General features: G+C 42.0%; 1 protein-coding gene across 7 annotated transcripts in view; it reads right to left on the bottom strand.

The window, feature by feature from the left end:
- ARHGEF11 (Rho guanine nucleotide exchange factor 11) overlaps positions 1-20,871 on the bottom strand; it is a 4,318,379-nt gene that overhangs the window by 393,433 nt on the left and 3,904,075 nt on the right. For all 7 annotated transcript variants that reach the window (XM_044059024.1, XM_044059020.1, XM_044059026.1 and 4 more), the window contains one exon: positions 18,654-18,727. In XM_044059024.1, coding sequence (XP_043914959.1) covers positions 18,654-18,727 — 74 coding nt within the window. The remainder of the gene's footprint in view (positions 1-18,653; positions 18,728-20,871) is intronic.

Raw genomic sequence — 20,871 nt, 5'->3', positions numbered from 1 at the left:
GTTTCCCCAAAAGAGTAATCCTCAGGAGGAGAGGCTGAAGGGATATATTCTTCAGTATCAGAATCCTCATAGGGAGGAAGAGAGTATTCCTGATCAGAAGAGGAATCAGATGAAATGGAAACCTGATCTGAAGATTCATATTCTGTCTCTTGCCTAGGCCTTTTTTCAGGTAGGGGATGGGAACCCCTGATCAAAGTAATTAAGTCTTCGGCCATTTTGAGCATCTGTTTTTTGGGCATGGAGGCCTGTCCATGAGGCTGTTGTACTTGTTTCTTTGTCTTTAAGGGTGCTTTAGTCTTTGCCTTTGAAGCTGAAGTCGTTTTAATGTATAATTGAGTTGGTCTGAAAACATCCTCAGAAGCCGATGCCTGCTCAGCGGCTCCAGACCCATCTGAGGGAATAGTCTCCGAAGGTCCAATACCTTGAGCCTCCAGCGGCCTAGGCGACTCCATGTGGGAGTCCGTGGCGGCCTGCAGGTCTAAAGCGTTTCTTGTGAATTCCGGTAGTTGGATGGCTGTCCGACGACATCGTATAATTAAATCTTCTGCCAAAATAGCGTAATGCAAAATCGTACCGATGCTTAATAGTGCGTTGGTTAAATCTAGCACACAACCGACAACTAGCAACGTCGTGGTCAGGGCCTAGGCAAGGAATACAGTAAAAATTAAAGTCCTTATGAGGTATTTGCTTCGCACAAGAAATACAATTATTAACTTTTTCTGATATCTGTCTGGAGCAAGAAAAAAGTTTCCCCAATGGGGTACTTAGCTTTTAATGAAGACTTCGGATCTGAAATTCGAACACGAAAATCTCAGGAGTTGGCCGACCAGCACTTGCGAACTGCTTATGCTTCAGGCACCGCGTGGCAGGAAAGACTGAAGAAAATGGTGTCGGCTGCATCTTTTATACCCCTGGCACACTGACGTCAGGGAAGAGGCGACAGCAACCGACGCTGGACATAGACTGGAATTCAGGCCGACTGAGGATAGCCTGCCAGCAGGATAACCCAAGTGTAATGATTGCAACGGTGAAACACGAAGAACATCTGACATTCAGGAACATCGTGGATTGGGGCTAGGCAGGTGAAGCAGAAGGAATGAAAGTCTTGATGTGGGATCCGTTTCCCACAACTGAGACAATTACTGACTTTCTCTGACACTGGATAAAAGCAAGAAAAGGTTCCCCAATGGGGTACTTAGCTTTAGATTGTTTCTCCCTCACTTTGGCAACGGCCGACCGACGCACTCGCAAAATTGCTTCTGCTTTAGGCTCCAAGGCAAGAAAGACTGATGTAATGATGTTGGCTGTCTCTTTTTATAACCCTGATGACCTGACATCAGCCTCTGTACCTAGACAGCTGACACAGGAGGGAAATCCTTTACTCTGGTATTCAGGCTGGCTGGGGGCTACCCAGCAGGGATAACCCAAAGGTGATGACTGCAACAGTGAAACATGAAGAACATCTATGCTTCATACGGATGGGGAGCCTGTTCCAGAGAAGGGATCATCTCTAGTATACATACTTCTCTCTCCAGCAGGTCCTATTTATAGCACAGACAAGGGTTTAAGTCTTTAGAACGAGGTGATATCCTTCACAGAAATGTTACTGACTGCACTGTTCTACTGAGAAACAGGATGAAAGAGTGTGAAAACCTTAACAAGTAATGTATTGCTGCCATACTGTACTGCAATAGTTGCTCCCTAAACTGGTACGGGGGTATTATGGTCGCTGACCTAGCAAGTATTTCATCCTGTTGGCACGTTGAATTGTCTGACCTTCACTATTGTTGTGATTGGTGTGCTAAATACACTCCTTGCACTAGATCTTGCCATGTGGTACATACAATTTGTGCGCTGCATACACTTCATGCACGACATCCTGCTGGGTGACATGTAGCTACATGCACTTCATGCACTACATCTTGCCGCGTGCTACATACACTTCACTCACTACATCCTGCCATGTGCTACATACACTTCATCCACTACATCGTGCCGTGTGCTACATACACTTCATCCACTACATCCTGCCATGTGCTACATACACTTCATGCACTACATCCTGCCATGCTACGTACACTTCACGCACTACATCCTGCTGTGTTACATACATTTCATGCACTACCTCCTGCTGAGTGCTACATAAATTTCATGTACTACATCCTGCCATGTCTAGACACTTCATGCACTACATCCTACCATGTGCTACATACACTTCACGCACTACAGCCTGCTGCGTGCTACATACATTTCATGCACTACATCCTGCCGTGCTACGTATACTTCACTCACTGCATACTGCTGTGTTACATACATTTCATGCACTACATCCTGCTGAGTGCTACATAAATTTCATGTACTACATCCTGCCATGTCTAGACATTTCATGCACTACATCCTACTGTGTGCTACATACACTTCACGCACTACATCCTGCTGTGTTACATACATTTCATGCACTACATCCTGCTGTGTGCTACATACATTTCATGCACTACATCCTGCCGTGTGCTACATACATTTCATGCACTACATCCTGCCAAGTGTTATATACACTTCATGCACTACATCCTGCTGAGTGCTACATACACTTCATGCACTACATCCTGCTGAGTGCTATATACACTTCATGCACTACATCCTGATGTGTGCTACATACATTTCATGCACTACATCCTGCCAAGTGTTATATACACTTCATGCACTACATCCTGCCGAGTGCTATATACACTTCATGCACTACATCCTGATGTGTGCTACATACACTTCATGCACTACATCCTGCTGAGTGGTATATACACTTCATTCATTACATCCTGCCATGTGCTACATACACTTCATGCACTACATCCGGCTGTGTGCTACATACACTTCATGCACTACATCCAGCTGTGTGCTACATACACTTCATGCACTAGATCCGGCTGTGTGCTACATACACTTTTGTGCTACATACATTTCACGCACTACATCCTGCCATGAGCTACATACACTTCATGCATTACATCCTGCTGCTGAGTGCTACATACACTTCACGCACTACATCCTGCCGTGTGCTGCATACATTTCACGCACTACATCCTGCCATGTGCTACATACACTTCATGCACTACATCCTGCCGAGTGCTACATACACCACGCACTACATCCTGTTGTGTGCTACATACACTTCATGCACTACATCCTGCTGTGTGCTACATACACTTCATGCACTACATCCTGCTGTGTGCTACATACACTTCATGCACTACATCTGGGTGTGTGCTACATACACTTCATGCACTACATCCGGCTGTGTGCTACATACACTTTTGTGCTACATACATTTCATGCACTACATCCTGCTGTGTGCTACATACACCATGCACTACATCCTGCCGAGTGCTACATACACCATGCACTACATCCTGCTGTGTGCTACACACATTTCACGCACTACATCCTGCCTTGTGCTACATACATTTCATGCACTACATCCTGCTGTGTGCTACATACACCATGCACTACATCCTGCTGCTACATACACTTCATGCACTACATCCTGCTGAGTGCTACATACACTTCATGCACTACATCCTGCTGAGTGCTACATACACTTCATGCACTACATCCTGCTGAGTGCTGCATACACTTCATGCACTACATCCTGCTGAGTGCTGCATACACTTCATGCACTACATCCTGCTGAGTGCTGCATACACTTCATGCACTACATCCTGCTGAGTGCCACATACATTTGATGCACTACATCCTGCCGTGTGCTAAATACACTTCATGCACTACATCTTATGTGCTACATCCACTTCATTTTATTTTATTTATTTTACATTTGTTAACCGGGCTAGTCTAGCTGGATATATGCCCATTTTCAGTAGAGGCCCGGGAAGAAAAGCTCCAAGCATAAACAGTGTCAAAGTTAACAATGTCTAAAAACATAATGGGATACAGTACATATCAATATTAGTCTAAAAGTCCTGCATCTGGAGCGTTTCTCCCCGGGCCTCCACTGAAAACAGGCTCTATGGAACCTAGTCAGACATTCCCGGTCAACAAATGTTAAATAAATAAATAAAAATAAAAATAAAAAAGTAGTAATAAAAATACATTTTATGCTATAATAGATTTAGTAAAAATTCAACTAAGTAATTATACAAAACACAGTAGAAGGAATTGGAAGTCTCAAGTTGGGAAGAGAACACAAGTGTTATCCTTCAAATACAGAGAAAGAGTAGTACAAGTTATGAAGGCTTAGGTTAAAGGAGTAGTGAAAGGGGTAAGTGAAGAAGAGAAGAAGATGATCAGTCTGGGTTAGTGCATGGACACAGCCAATCAGTTTTTAGATGTTCTTTTAGCTGTTTTTTAAAAAGAGGTGTAGAGGCAAGGGTAGATAATTTTGAGGGAAGCTGATTCCAGATTTTTCCTGCAGTGTTTTTGAAGAGTGAATCCCCAGCTTTGTTATTCGCTTTCTGTGAGGAAACTAGAAGCTTATTAGCAGAGCGGAGTGTGGATAGGTTTGTACACGGTGTAATTAGATTGGTGAGGATGGGGTTGTTGTTAGGGTGATGTAGGATCTTTTGAGTAATAAGTAATTGTTGACAGAGTATATAGTTCTTTAATTCTAGCCATCCTAGTTGTTTGAGGTTAAGGCAGTGGTGAGTTTTAAAGGGGGAGCATGCGCTGAATCTAGCTATGCTATTATAGCAGATTGAGAATTTAGAGAGGTTGTTTCTGGACAAGTTTAACTTCGTGTATGGTGCTCTAAAGTTCTGAAAGCTGGCCATTGGTTATACACTTGGCAAGAAGGCACATCCTTCATGGACTACAGCCTGCTGTGTGCTACATACATTTCACACACTACATCATGCTGCGTGCTACATACACTTCACGCACTACACCCTGCTGTGTTACATACACTTCATGCACTACATCCTGCCATGTACTACATGCACTAAATGCACTACATCCTGCTATATGGTACATTTTTATTTATTTTACATTTGTTTACCAGGAAGGTCCGACTGGACACAGGTTCATTTTCAGCACAGGCCCGGGGAGAAAAGCTCCAAGTATAGCAAAATACACTACAATACAATACAATACAGTGTTGTACACAAAACAGTGGCTGAATGTTCACTAAGGTTCAACAGAAGTAGAATATAATACAGTGATAACCTTATTTACAAGATAAGACATACATTAGCTTGGTAAGGTTGAGCATACTTAGAAAACAGTATAGTAGAATATAATACAGTGAAAAACTTATTCACAGGATAAAACAAAGCTTGATATAGTTGAGCATACTTAACAAACAGTATAAAAAATTAACATTGCTGACTAATTGAGGGATTGTATATGCTAACCTGGGGGGGTGACAAGGGCATAGCCATTTCTTTAAATAGTGTGTTTTGAGAAGTTTTTTGAACTGGTTAGTAGAGGATACAGAAGTGAGGTGCTCTGGGACAGAATTCCAGCATCTGGCAATGGAGCAGGCAATGAGAGATTTGCCAGCTTCATTGCTGTGTTTGATGACATTTAAATGGTTCTTGTGTGAAGATCTTAAGTTTCTTGAGGGTTTGTAGGGGCTGATTAGATTTTTCAGGGCAGGGGTTTTGTCAGGATGGTAGTAGAGCTTATGTGCGATTGTCAGCTGGTTGAGTAGGAACAGCTGTGGAAACTCTGGCCAGTTCAGTTGCTTTAGGGCTAAGCAATGATGGGACCTATGGGTGGCCCCGGTGGCGAACCTGGCATTCTTGTTGTAGCAAGATTCCATCTTGGATAGTTCTGTTTGGTGTAGGTTAGTTAAGATAGGGGAGGCATATAGGAGGACAGATAGTAGATGGGTTCTAGCAGTGGTGGCTTTGGTATGTTTGGTCATGTATTGATGGTTCCTATAGAGGAGGCCCATCTTTTTGTTGACCTTTTTGATTGTTTGTGCGATATGGAAGTCAAATTTCAAATTACTGTCAATTTCAATGCCTAGGAGTTTAGTGTGTGGAGTTGGGGTGATAAGTGTGTTATCTTTAGATTTTATGACAAAACGATTGTCTATGGGAGGAGACCTAACAGGGTAGAAGAGAATGAGTTTGGTTTTTTTTGGTAGTGAGTATAAGCTTGATGTTAGCGAACCATTCATCGGCTAAGGTAAAGTTTTTTTGGGTTATGGTTTTTAGATTGTTCAGGGTGGGTGCTGTGCATATGAGAGTGGTGTCATCTGCATATTGCACTACAGAGGCAGAGAGTGAAGACGATGCTACATGGTTAGTAAATACCGAAAATGGTAATGGACCGAGGATGGACCCTTGTGGGACACCTAGAGTTACTGGCAGTAAGGGGGACAGTTGGTTCTGCCATAGGACTGACTGTTGATGGTTAGATAAGTAGTTACTAAACCAGGATATGGTAGAGGGGCTTATGTTAAGGGTAGAGAGGGTATTCAGGAGCATTTTATGCTTGGCCATATCAAAGGCCTTGGACAGGTCTAAGAATATGGAGGATACTAGAAGACCGTTGTTTCTGTGGGTATGGACAATGTCGGAAAACAAGAGCAGAGCTGAGGTTGTGCTATGGGAAGGTCTAAAGCCATGCTGGGATGAGGATAGTAGGTTATGTTTTAGGAGGTAGAGTATAAGCTGGGAATGGACTATTCTCTCTAATATATTTGATAGGGGTGATTAAATTGCTATAGGACGATAGTTTGTGAGTTCACGGGATTGGCCACCTTTATGCAAAGGTATAATGTGAGATATTTTCTAAGAATGGGGTATTCTGCATTCTGTAATTGATCTGTTAATGAGGCTGGACACAGGACAGGCTATAGCTTCTGCAGTAATCTGCAGGAATTCTGCAGGTAGGATGTCAACTGCTGGTGGTGGTTTAAGTTTTTTGAGGAGCTTAGCAACTGTATTAATAGCAACTGGGTACAGGGACAAACTGGGTTGGGTATTAACTGCACTGGAAAGGGTAGGGGTTGGTGTTAGTGGTTTGGGTATTGGCAAGGGCATGGATTGTATGTATCTTTTAAATTGGGTGGGGATGTTGTCTAGGTTATTTGGTAACACAGAGGAAGGAGTGGTCGTTTTTCCTGGGTGTAGCAGGTTATTTATTGAGGCCCAGAATTTTTGAGGGTTGTTGGTGTATTTTTCCTGTAAATTCTTATAGTAGTTAGTTTTGTCAAGTTTTGTTAGTTGTTTGGCTTGGTTACGGAGCTTGTGGTATCTCTGTTTTAAGACAGGGGTTTTATGTTTGTGAAGTTGCGACTAGGCTTTGTCTCTCTCTTTCATAATGGACCTTGTTTCTTTTGATAGCCATAGTGCATGGTTGGTTTTAATTCTAGTGGTCCTGGGTGGAGCATGGGAGTCTAGGATGTTTAGAAAGGTTGAGTTAAAGTACTCAACAGCTTCATCTAGTGATAGTTGTTTTAAAGGAATTTTTGAGGGTTGTTTTTGTTAGTTGTTTGGCTTGGTTACGGAGCTTGTGGTATCTCTGTTTTAAGACAGGGGTTTTATGTTTGTGAAGTTGCGACTAGGCTTTGTCTCTCTCTTTCATAATGGACCTTGTTTCTTTTGATAGCCATAGTGCATGGTTGGTTTTAATTCTAGTGGTCCTGGGTGGAGCATGGGAGTCTAGGATGTTTAGAAAGGTTGAGTTAAAGTACTCAACAGCTTCATCTAGTGATAGTTGTTTTAAAGGAGTCCAGACACAGCTTTTTAGTGAGTTGATTAGATCTTGTGCCCGAAAGGTTTCTTTGTTGCGTATGACCCTGAGTATGGGCTGATCTGGTTGGTGAGACTGGTGTCTAACAAAGTATCTTGCTTGATGGTCAATCAGGCTGTCAGGGAGACAACCTGATTGGTGGGTTTGACTGGGGTTAGTTAATAATATCCAGTCCAGGACTGACTGTCTTTTAGTGGTTTTATCTATTCTTGTGGGGGTAGATATGACTTGGGTAAACCCATGGAGGTTAATGTGGGTAGAGGGATTTTTGGCTGGTACATTCAGACCAATCAATGTTAAAGTCACCTAAGAGTATGGTTTCTTGTGGAAGGGATGAAGCTAACCAGTTGAGAAGATTTTCAAGCATGCCAGTACTATTGCCTAGTGGGATGTATCCCCCAGCAATAATAATGTGTTTATTGGAGTTAAGTTTTAGTCTGGCTAGAATAAGTTCTATGTCATGCACCTCCTGGGAATTGCATTCAAATTGTTCTATAGAGAGGTGGTTTTGGAATATTACTGCCATGCCTCCTCCCTTTTTTCCTGTCCTATCTTTGCGTATTATATTGCAGCCTGGGGCAGTTATTTAACTGTCATGGAGTTCGGGTTTAAGCCATGTTTCTGTTAATACCACAATTTCAGGTTTACGTTATGTTAGTAGGGCATGGAGATTTTGTGTTTTGTTGAGAATGCTTCTTGCATTTATATTTAGAAGGAGAAAGGATGAGGTAGGTCTTATATACAGAGGATTAGAGTATGTTGAATTAGTACTATTGCAGTTTTTGGGTCCTGGATGTGGATGTATGTCACCACAGCATGAGAGTTTTTGGTGTAGGTATAGATAAAGTTTATTTAGTTTATGGATTATTGTCACTAGTCTACGGGATGAGTGGGGTTGAGTTTTGTAGGTTGTACATCTATGTAGATAGGAGGGTGGAAGAGTGGAGGAGGGATCTTCTGGTGGTGAAAGGGGATGGTTGGGTTTAGTGGGCCTTGTGGAGTCAGTTTGCCATGGGGGGGTAATGTTAAGTTGTGTGTGGTAGGTGGAGAGGACAGAGAGTCAGAGGAGAGAAGAGAGGGTTAATGTGAGAAGGAGAGGCTGTGGAAGGTGGGTGTTGAGGGCAGGGGGCATATTGATTTGTTGTGGCAGTGACTGGGTGTGGATATGAGTGTTAATAGTTATCTGAGAGCAGTTGTAGAGGGTGTGTTAGCTTGTATAGGAGTGGGGATGATGGGTTTGATCAGATAATTGGAAGTGAAGAGTTGTTGGGGGTGTGGTGTATGAATATAAATGTAATGGATGTCGGGCTGGGTGGGAATGGGGGTAGGGTAGAGGAGCGAAGTGAGCGTAGCGAATGGAGCAGGTCAAGAAAAACCATCAGCAAGAGAGGTTAGTGATGTTGAATAGGGGCATCTGTACTGAAATAAACACAATATTGATAGTTTTCTGAAGGAATATGAAGATAGTGTGTCCCTGTCAGGTTGATAGTTGTTTTAAATGCAGGCTTTACTGTTTAAAACGTTATTCTTTGTAAGGATGCCTGTAAGTATGGTGCCAGTGGGCATCTATAGGAATGTTATAATGTAGGGAAAGGACAGTGTACAGGATAGTACCACTGTTTGGGTGTGTGTAGAGGTCTCTGAGGGAAAGATTTGGTCTGAAAACATGGAGGTGAGTCACAGAGGTAGGTGGGAGAATTGGTAGGGTTATACTGAGGAGTTATGCAGTCGGAAGATGGCTCTGGCAGAACAGAGACAGTGAGCAAATTTTATATGTCTCTGGGGAATATTGAGAGAGCAGTGTGGGGGGGTTGCAATGGTGTGTTGTAGCTGACCAGGAACCGCTTTGGTGGAAGGCAGAAGTAAGAAAGTCACAGGATTAAGAATAAAATACTGGTACACATACACTGAGTTTAGGGTAACTGTTACTGTGAAGGATTCCACTGATGAGCAGGGTTCAGTGAAGGAGTAGATGGTCTTTCTGGGTGGATATTAGTCTTTGAGGCACTCTAGCGAGGCAAGGGTCACTGAGTTTAGGGTAACTTGCTGGGAGGGATTCCACCGATGAGCAGGGTTCAGTGAAGGAGCAGATGGTCTTTCTGGGTTGATATTAGTCTTAGGCACTCTAGTGAGGCAAGGGTCACTGAGTTTAGGGTAACTGTTGCTGGGAGAGATTCCACCGATGAGCAGGGTTCAGTGAAGGAGTAGATGGTCATTCTGGGTGGATATTAGTCTTTGAGGCACTCTAGCGAGGCAAGGGTCACTGAGTTTAGGGTAACTGTTGCGTGCACATACACCATGCACTACATCCTGCCATGCTACATACACTCCATGCACTACATCCTGCTGCATGTGACATACACTTCATGCACTACATCCTGCTGTGTGCTACATACACTTCATGCACCACATCCTGCCATGTGCTGCATGCACTATATGCAGTACATCTTGCTATGTGGTACATACGCTTCATGAACTACATCCTGCCATGTGCTACATACACTGCATGGACTACATCCTGCTGGGTGCTACATACACTGCATGCACTACATCCTGAAGATATTCCACAAGTCGACTGCAGAACTTGAAAGTAATTCACACACTGCCCCAGAGTTTTGTACAGTCATGATGAGTCTTAGAGACGAGTTGCAGAGAAGGCTAGATGAGTTCTCTGGCACTGTGGCACAGCTGGTCTGTAGGGACTTCTGTAATTTTACACTAAAGCACTTTGTTACCTGCAGAAGTGGGTTTAACTGCGATAATAGCACCTTTAAGACTATGCAGGTCTTCAGCCTCCAACAGCCTGTATATATTGGTCAGAACTGTGCTCAGTTGCAGATGTTTTCAAATTGGATGTGGACACTGAAGCACTTTACTCAAACTACTGCACTTTCACTTCTGCATTGCCAGCTCTGTTACAGATGACAGAGGCATAGGTAAGTGATTGTTTCGGTGCAGTTCATCTTTTCAACCCCTCAACAATAGCTTTGCGGATAGAAATTTTCACTTATGGGAATGAGTGGACTGATGCAAGAAATACAATTCTTATGTATCTTGTCAATGCTGAGCTGCAAGTTGTTAAATTTTAATATGAGTTGTTCACAAATTCATGCATTAGTAAAAGGTAACCAGCCATTACTACACGCTCCCAGATCAAATGAAAAATATGGTTTCATATATAAGCAATCATCACAGCAAGTGGCCTGTTCTTGCTGTAAAACTAAATTGTATGTAAAACTGTAACACAAGACCATGATTTGTTTAAATTTTTCTATAAAATTAGTAACGTAACCATGATTTTATATTCAATATTCCCTTGCTGATCATTTGTCTTAAATGGGGTGTCAGTTGGACGTAGTGTTGTGTGTAGTGAGCCCTTAAAATGTAATGGGTTAAATGAATTATTGCCAAATAAAGTTTTTTACTTTACATCTTGTTTCTGACTTGCTGTAGATTTCTTGCATATAACAACTGCATGTGGCATTCAAGACTTGTGCTGATGGGCGTAGTTTGATAAAAAAGAGGTGTGGCTAATAAAGGGAAAGGGTGGAGGAAAGATTATGCATGGTGTGGGGCTTGTTTATCAAGAAATAGCATGATGGAAAGGTGGCAGGCCTTCTTCTTACGTACATCAGCTGCAGAAGGGCCAGTCTCTTTACCTAAGTGAGAATTAAGAACCTCAGATTTATCATCGGGAAGATTTTAAGAATGAAGCCAAACAATTTTTTTCAAAACTGATTTAGAAGCAACAGCATCATAAGCACACTTTAAAATATACTTAGTAGCACGAGAAGAAGATGTTAAAGCATTAAATTATTTACCTCAGAAGGAAGTTAGCCTTTAATGTCTGCATATTCTCAAAAGACACAAGCAAAAACTTCAACATATGCGCTTGACAGTTCAAAGTCCTGCGCATCGAAGTACTGTAAGAATGCACCTTCTTCCCCAACTTACCACTGCTTTCTCATCTTTGTCAGGAGGAATGGAGTTAGCAGCAACCTACTTTGCAGAAGCAAATTTAGAAAAAAATAACTGCTGGGTCTACTTCAGGATTAGAAAGCAGGTTCTTATGTATTTGGGGCACTTTGTGTAATATATCAGACCTCTATGGAGCAGGCGGCTAACCATCAGGTAAGCTGGAGGCAGTAAGAAAAAATTTCTATAGCAGGCAATACAGAAGGAATAGGTACAGAATGCAGCATCTGCAACTGTAATAAATCAAAATACATTTTCTATGCCATAGGAATCTCACTATAGCCCCACTGAAAAACATTCATTTCATATAAAGTGTTAATGAAAGAAATCTCTTCAGCAAGGAAATCTGATGCTATACTTTCTTCAGTAAAAGAATGCTCAGATTAAGAAACTCCACAAGTACAACCATGTGCTCTTATAGGTTCATAGGTTCATACTAGGCTATCTGCCCTAGGGCATTTATAAGCCTAGCCAGAGTGTGTTTGGCTTTCGCCACCCATTTTAAATTAATTTTGCTATGCCCTTTTTCGAGGTTAGTATACTGTGCCACTGTCTAACAGTGACACAGAAGTGATACCTGGGGTAAACCTACGATCTCCCATCCACTCAAGATTCCTCTTGAAGAGAGTCAATGAGGGACTCTGCCTAACCTGGACTGGGATTTTATTCCAGAGTGAAGGGAGCCTCCGGGTTATGGATCTGTCCCTCCAGCATGTCCTATTTATTTCAGTGCTGAGGTTCAAGTCTCTTGAGCGCGTAGCTTGATGGGATTTGGATTTTCTGAGGTGCAGCATGTCCATTAGTTCCGGGTTGGACATGGCTTTATACATTAGGCACAGATTGCCTCTGAGCAGGCGGTATGCCACTGAGTAGAGCTGCAGTTTCTTTAACCGGGCAGCATATGGCATCTGTTTGAACCCTTTGATCCTTTTGGTGAGGTACTTTTGGGGTCTTTCCAGTTGCTGCAGGTGTCTGGTAAGGTACATCCCAAAAGGGGCATTGTACTCAATTAAGGGCCTGATGAGGGATGAGTAAAGAGGCACGATGACCTCCCCTGATCTAGATGTGAATCCCTTCATGATTAGGTGGGCTATATAAAATGTTTTTCTAACCACTTTGGCCACGTGGTTGTCAAATGAGAGATTGCTATCAACTTGGGTCCCCAGGTCCCTAATTACTTCTTCTGTCTTCTGATCAAATTACATCAAAATAAAAAGAAACTATTTCCTTTTCTTGTCTGAAGATTTCGAAGGCAAGGAAAAGGCAGTAATAATTCCTTGGCAAATCCCAGTAAATTACCCTGCCCACAGAAAAAGAAACAGGAGAGTGGAAGTTCTTCTCACTAAGCACTTTCTCCCTGAACAAGGTTCGACTCATAGGAACACTACACCCTTCTTCATATCCCTAGTCTAAGAAGTAACAAGCGGATGTCCGAAGTACAGTCTCAATCTATGGCTGAGAGAAAATCAAAGCTGGTCTGACGCTCAGATTACTTAACAAATTTCTTCTTTTTCACACATGGGAAGGTAGAACAGTGGGGACAGAAGTTTGTTCCATAGGTAAGCCAGGTGGGAGAGTTCCATAGGTAAGCCAGGTGAGAGAGCATAAAACTGGAGAGAGGAGCCTGTATGACTCAGTAATAAGAGTGGTAAAGAAAAGGCAATTCTGACATAAGCAAACGATAGATACTTCCCCACAAACACAATATCCTGTCCCAAAATACACAGCTAAAATATGAATAATGCTATAGTCACACAAACCTTTCCTCATAAAATGTTAACACAAGGACAGGCATAACTCCCTTAGAATTGCAAAAAAGCTCCATTTCCTAGAAGTAATAAATATTTTAAGAACAACAAAAAAAAACCATTTTCCTCAGGAAATATTAGAAAAAGAAATGCTTTCCACAAAAGTGATTTATCTGCGCAGCTTTTTAAAGGATCTATTGCAAACTGTCAGTTAAAAGTGGGACGCTGAAGTAGTTTTCACTTCGATAAAGCTTTTTGTACTCCCAACTGCATTTTATATGGGACTCCAACTGAGCTCCTGGCAGCTGGAACTCAAGAAAGGTCTGACAGGCTGGTCAGTTCAGAGGGGTAATATCCATATAACTTAGGCTACTGCAACGGTAATCTATGTATTGAACATCATGTTGACTGTCACAAGATGATTACCCACCCTCTTCCTAGGATTTTTTTTTTTTTGGGGGGGGGACTATCATTCTATGAACTTCAGTTCCAAGATGAGAGGGGGTCACACTCGATCATTAACTTTAGGGCTGAGTGTGCAATGGCCAATGGGTGAGCACCATGTGCTGGCAACAGGCTCCCTGTTCTAGAGGGGAAAAAAAAAACAACTACAGCAAGGCCAAGAAGGAAAGGCCTTCTAATGCCTAGCTCTACCTTAATCCTTACTTCCTAAGGCTGACTTACCACATCCATGAGAAAAGATCCTATCAGATGGCAAACAACCAATGTATGCCCGGCAGCTCAGCTTGTCTTACTGGCCATGCCGATGTGGAAAACCTAGTAAACTCTCCTCAAACTGGGATAGTAAGTCTGGATTAGCTCAAGTGGGAGCAATAGGGGAAAAGCATCAAGTCAGAGTGCAAACAATGAGGAACCAAGCAGTCGAGCTCTGGTCACTTAACCAACACAAACACCATGATATATACCATAAAAGTGGCACCTGAAAGGCTTCTCGTCACCAGCTTATGACAAGCACAAGCTTTGCCCCTCCTTAACTGAGAAGGGCCTTGCTACATGCAAAGCTCATAAGGCTGTACCAGAAGCACACTTGCCTTAAGAAGGATGTTACTATGTCTAGCCTCCTGCCTTTCTCTCTCATTCCCTCTTCCTACCACTCTATGCTACAGCACCAGTTCTTGCCTGAAGATTTCAAAGGCAAGGAAAAGGCAGTAATAAGTTCTTTGGCAAATCCCAGTAAATCTACCCTATCCACAGAAAAAGAAACAGGAGACTGGAAGCTCTTCTCACTAAGCACACTCTTTCTATACTACAGAACCAGTCTGGAATCATGTGAGGAACCATCTTGTCAGTCGTACACAGAGTGCCTTCAACGGCAGCCATCTTGAGCAATGCCAGGTAGGCAGGTATCCATCTTTTCTTTCCTTCATTTGTGGGTAACCTGGAAAACTGTCATTATCTTCATTCTGGAATCAGAGACAGATGCAGTGGGGGTCCTGTCACTTTATCCAGAATCCAAGATAACACTTGGATGGTTAATACTTTTTAGATGATCAAACCCAGGACATTTTCCATAAGGCTCATGAAATTAACTTTTTGAAAATCAGAAAAAGAACTATGCAGGGAAGGGGACAGGCACACAGTACCTTAATGTGACCTGCCTAGCCTTCTGCTCCTTATCCTTTTTGTGAAGGCCTAACTGCTGCCTAGGAGTCATGTAAGAGATGCTCTTGTCAATCCCTGCATTCTGTCATCTCAACTTCTCTATTCTATATTTCTGGCTGTCAGGACGCCTGTGTGAACTATTGGCACTTACAGATGCAAATGCCGTCACTCTTCAACCACACAACAGAAACTGATCTGGTACGCACAGTTTAAACTTTTATTCACCAAACACAGGACGTTTTCCATGGTGAACATAATGACCAAGATGGGAAATGTGCAAACAGCAGAAAGGAACGGATTAATACAGGAGTCAGACACACACAATGTTGCAATGTTCACAAGTAGGATAACCCTCCCAAGTATAAGGATGATAAAGGGAAAAAAGAAGGAAGTGTCTGAGCAGAGGATAGTGAGAAAGTAATTCCAGAAGTTACTCTGTGTAAAAGGCTCCTGATGGCATAGGCAGTTACGGTACTGAGATGAATAAGAAGTTATGTACCTACCATAACGTTCCATGTTAGTTGTCTTCTCTCGCCTTCTTCTTTTGATGATGGGTTCATAACAAACACTTCCAAAAGGAAGAAAACAAAACTTACAGGATGGAAGAAGGGACCAGGTCTGAATAATTTCTATCCTGGGTGGCTCAATGGAACAGACTCTTGAGGACTGTAGAGCCAAAAAACTGGCTCTGTCCTGGAGGCCAAGTCAATTTATAATGGAAAACAAAGGTAGGAGGGTGGCCCAAGTGGCACTGATAGTAATAGTGTAAGTCTATATTATCCATAATAAACAAAAGTTGATCAGATTTCCTAATTTTTTTTTTCTGTCCAAATAATATCTGAGTTGGGGGTGGACATCAAGATAATGATAATGTTGTTTCTGTCTGTCGGCTCTGTTTGGGAAAAATTGGGAAAATACAGGGAGATCATTGGTGGTTGATTGATTGTTTGAGAAGGCAAAGGTAGCAAAAAGGGTCAATTCTCTCTCTTTGATAGAAAAAAAAATAGGGGGTCGAACCGATAGAGCATGAAGTTCAGACACCCTCTCTGTGACACCTCCTGGCTCATGTATATAAAGTTTAGAAATAAGTTTTTTCAAGAAACAAAAACAGCTGGCTCGGGATTGAGGAGGAGGATTCCTGATTGGAGGCTTTAGCAGGAAATTCCTTTTTCAAGGCCCTACAGAGCCCTATGGGACATAACATGTGATCTGCAATCCTGACATGAAAGTTTGAGATAGCAGCCAATTTGAACTCTCTGACTGTGAGAAAGGGAGAGAAGGCAAAAAAAAAAAAAGAAGAAGTCCAGGACTGCCTGAACAGGGAAAGAAAAGGATCAATATTCTGGTAGAGGATTTTTAAAAGAAACTATGATGTATAACAGGGTCAGGGTCAGAGGCCTAAGGCACTGGGTCCAGATGCCACGGCTGCACCAAAGGGTGGCGATGGAGGCAGGGAACCAAACGCCGAGGCCAGTAAGGAGCAATGAGAATCAATTTGGCTCTCAAATGGAGGAAGGCATAAAGAAGTCCCTGGGGCCCAATCCTGTCAGAGCGTCCTCTGGGGGGGGCCTGGAAGAGGAAAGAGAGAAGAGTCTGCATTTGCTGTTTTTGGAGGGAAAAAGCAAAAGCAGCATGGAATGACCGACCCCATTCAGAAAAAAATTCATGCTTTATCATTGAGAGACCACTCGTGAGAGAGGCATGAGATAGCTCTACTCAATCTGTTAATTACAATGTTGGTTTCCCAGGATATGCGTTGCTACATGACCCCCATGAGAGGAGATTCTACGCTCCATTGGCAGGACACAGTCGACACAAGAGGACTGGGTTTGGTTTGTTTTGTTTGATACTGTTAACTACAGACATGTTGTCTGTGTGGACAGAACCATTCTGGCCTGTAGTTTCTTGTTGGCTAGAATGATCCTGACATGACTCTGAATGTCTGAAAAACTCTGATCTGTCTGGGTAGCTGACATCCGACAGTGTTTAGTTTAAGCCTATGAAAGTAATAGACTAATAGACTGGCAGGGCAATAAGGATGACTTTCCCGAGAGATGCAAAAATGAAATAAAGATTTATTGTGTTCCTCCTGGCTTGAATGAGATGATGCCTGAGGTGGTGGTGGGACAAGCCAAGGAAGTCGGACACTGGGAATCCCTGGGAAACACCTGGAGACAGTTCAGGGTGAGCCGTGACCACTGCCATGCATTTATGAACACTCTGGACAAAGGGCAGGTGGTGAAGGGCAGGGGGCTCTGAACTGGAAAACTGGACCCCAGCCTGAATGGTCTGTTGTAACTGGCTGAATGGCTCTTTTGCAGTAGTTTTTGAGACTTCTACCTCTGCAATTTCTTCAAGACCGGTGGTACATCTGGAAGGAATTTGAGGGGTAGAAAGGACTTTCCTAAAGGAATTATGTAAATGGATATGATCGACTGAATTGTCTCCATCTGTCTTGAGGGAGTGCCATGGGCTTCTGGGTACAGTGATAATCTTCCCACTGCCTCCCTCCGGAGACAGGACAACATCTCAGGGCTGCTGAAAGGCTTGTCAGCAGAGAGGCCTCTCCTCTCCTGGCTACTGGCTTAGTAGATTATGCACTGCCATGCCAACTGCAGTGGTGCGACACATTTCCTGGTACGTGGCTATACTGTAAAATATTTAACAACAACCTCAAGATTTCAGGCCTGCACTGGTTTAGACATGAATAACAGAAAAGGTTTACACTGTCTGTCCGCTGTTGACAGTAAGCTCATATGAAATTTGTAATGCAGATCAAGGAAAGTCCAACTGTGGCTCTATAACTATACATAAAGAACAGATGAAAGCACCTGCAGATGGGTGTCAGTTTAAGAATTCTTTCCAAGGGATGCACACATCATGGCTAAGGCTATCAACATACTGCTACTGCTGCAAGCTGGCTAGACAAGGGCACTAGCAAACCTTCTGCCACAGTTCATTGAAAGCCATCCAATGTAGGCTGTAGTTGTTGTAGGTATCAGCATTAAAACTACTGCTACAGAAAATACCACAATGGGTCTGGTGCAGGGAAACAGTCGACATTTATACAGAAAGATTCATTTTTAATGACTATGTCTTTAAAAGAACAAAGACAAACTCCAGCAGTTCACACAGAGACAAAAATATTTCACTATTACTGATACTGGAATTCAAAAACTTTTGAACACTACCAAGGACCTTGCAAAACCACTGCGAATTCTTTCACATTTAAAGTCATGTTATTACTTTCATAATACACAAAGCAATCTAATGTGGACCAAACTGCTGACTCCAGCTTAACAGTAATGTTGGGAAAATATCTTGTAACTGTTAGATAGCAGGTGCAATGAAACCTCACTGCACAGTCCAGTAACCTGTCAGTTACACAACACACAGTGAAACTTCCAGACCAGAAAAACATTACAGATTCTCTGAGTCACTCTGAACAAGTTATGCTTCATTGACTATTCTGCTATTAATACTGAGACCCAGCACAGATCATCTTTAGAAATGTTATCTCAAGTGCTGCTGACATCTTTGCTGAGTCTGTGCAAATGATTCATTTAGAAATTAGAACATTCTACTTAAACTTACCTGGAGGGGGATCTGGGGGTTTCTTCTGAGGTGAAATATCTGGAGAATGCTGTGGATCTGGTGGCAGCTTTACCCTGAAGGAAAGATAAAATACAAACAAAAAGAAATGAATTTCAACATGGTCTGCAATAATGCTCTGTAACTCTCTCTGACACCCTCCTTTTCAGACTATGTGCTCACGCCCCTTTAACCTTCATGGGTAACATTAAATTCCTTACGCATGATAGAACGCTACATGTTAATGCCAACCAGCTCATAAATACCAACATCTTAGTTTTATGAAACATGGATTTGCAAGAAGAAACACTATTACATACAATACAAAACCATGTTAATACTTTTTATGCTCTGTGTCAAGACATACCCAACCAATATGAGAGTGTTGCCTTTGGGACTTCTACTTCTAAATCTACTGAGGTTTCAACTCGTAAAACACACAAAAAAATTCTCTTCTCACAAGTCATCAACAACAAAATACAGTTTTAAAACAAATTTTAATGAAAAGTGTTGACTCTGAGAAAGGACCATATGGATCAGTACACTACACGAGTTAAAGAGGGTACACAAATAAATAAAACTGTTCACTAACATCTTGTATAGAACTCTCTCTACCATATTCCTCACAGTCATACACTCACTTCAGTTCTATTTAATCTCAGTCTTAGCCGTACCGCTATAACATGGATCCAGGACTACTCAACCAGATGACAGCAAATGGTTAAATGGCGGCATAATCTCTCCTCCCTCCTACCAGTCACTCAAGGAGTGCCTCAGGATTCCATCCTGGGGCCCCTCCTGTTTACTCTAATCACTAACAACCTACACAGTGCTACTACACATGCTTCCCTGGTTCAGTGCGCAGACGATTCTATCCTAATATGCACTGCTTCCCCACGCCAACTACTACAACATATAACCCAGCAATTATTCTCAGAGGTAGAATCATGGCCAGCTAATGTCCAGCTCATTCGTAGAAGCAGTAAGACAAAGCTCATGCTTTTCCAACCCACTAAAACCAATGCCCCTCCCAAATCCTTTACTATATCATCAACAAACAACACAATCATTTCTCCTGTGACCCATATCAAGCTTCCTGGAGCTATCATAGATTGTAACATGAAATTCGACTTACACATAGCTCACTCAAAAAAAGTTCATGAAAAACTCCGATCACTATACAGACACAAAATATTCCTTACAAACACAAAAGCTACTATTGCTAGAACCCATCTAGTCTCCACATTTCTATATGCTTCTCTAATACTCATCAACATCAAGAAATCAGATCTAGACAAACTCGAAACGTGCTACAATAAAATGTTTGCACTGAATCTACTTGTACATCTCATCTTTGCCAAGCACAAAAACAAATATTGGATAGAATTGCCCAACCTCCTGCTCTACAACCAACTGACCATAGCTCACCAATTACTTGACCAACCGGACAGCATTTCTGCCCTCCACAATATCCTGCAACCATACTCTGCTGAGTTCTTCGTTCTAACAAGAAATCACTACTAAAGATAACTAAAGCTAACAACACTGCTGGAGAAGCTCTTTACTCTCAATGCATAACTAAAAAATGGAATTCTCTCCCGATAAACATAAAAAATATCCCTTTTATCCAAAACTTGGTTAGGCTGTAGCACCCCAGGCTAAGAACACTCAACCTTTTAGCTAATCAGCCTTGATCTGGTAAAGACACTTACCTTCACTGAATTTCATCTCAAATGTGTTCCTTAAAAACAGGGTCTAAGTTTGCTGTTACATTTTACACTGTATGTTTAGGGTCGAAGACTATTGCTATAAAAAGTGTGTTATTAAAATTAAAAAAAAAACTATTATATGTGATTTCTACCTCTATATCTATTCTAAATACTTATCCTTCTGATTGTTGTTACATTATACTCTCAACTGTTTTTACAAAAATACGCAATACTGAAATTATACAAAATCTTACATGTGACTTTGACCTATATAACTAATCTAATAACTTGTCCTTTTGTATAACCACTGTATATGTTTCTGTGTGGATATACTGAAATGCTGGAACCAATAAGATGCCATTTCTGCACCTTGCCCCAACCCTACTGCCTTACATTTTTGTATTACAGGAAAAAAATGGCACTCCATTTATTAGCCACACCTCTTTTTTATCAAACTACGCCCATCAGCACAAGTCTTGAATGCCACATGCAGTTGTTATATGCAAGAAATC

This window comes from Protopterus annectens, chromosome 17.part0 (genome assembly GCF_019279795.1).
Source record: "Protopterus annectens isolate FY-2018-M chromosome 17.part0, PAN1.0, whole genome shotgun sequence".
Classification (NCBI taxonomy): Eukaryota; Metazoa; Chordata; order Ceratodontiformes; family Protopteridae; genus Protopterus; species Protopterus annectens.
The sequence above is the reverse complement of the archived record's forward strand: the minus strand, read 5'-3'. Positions and strand labels throughout refer to the sequence as shown.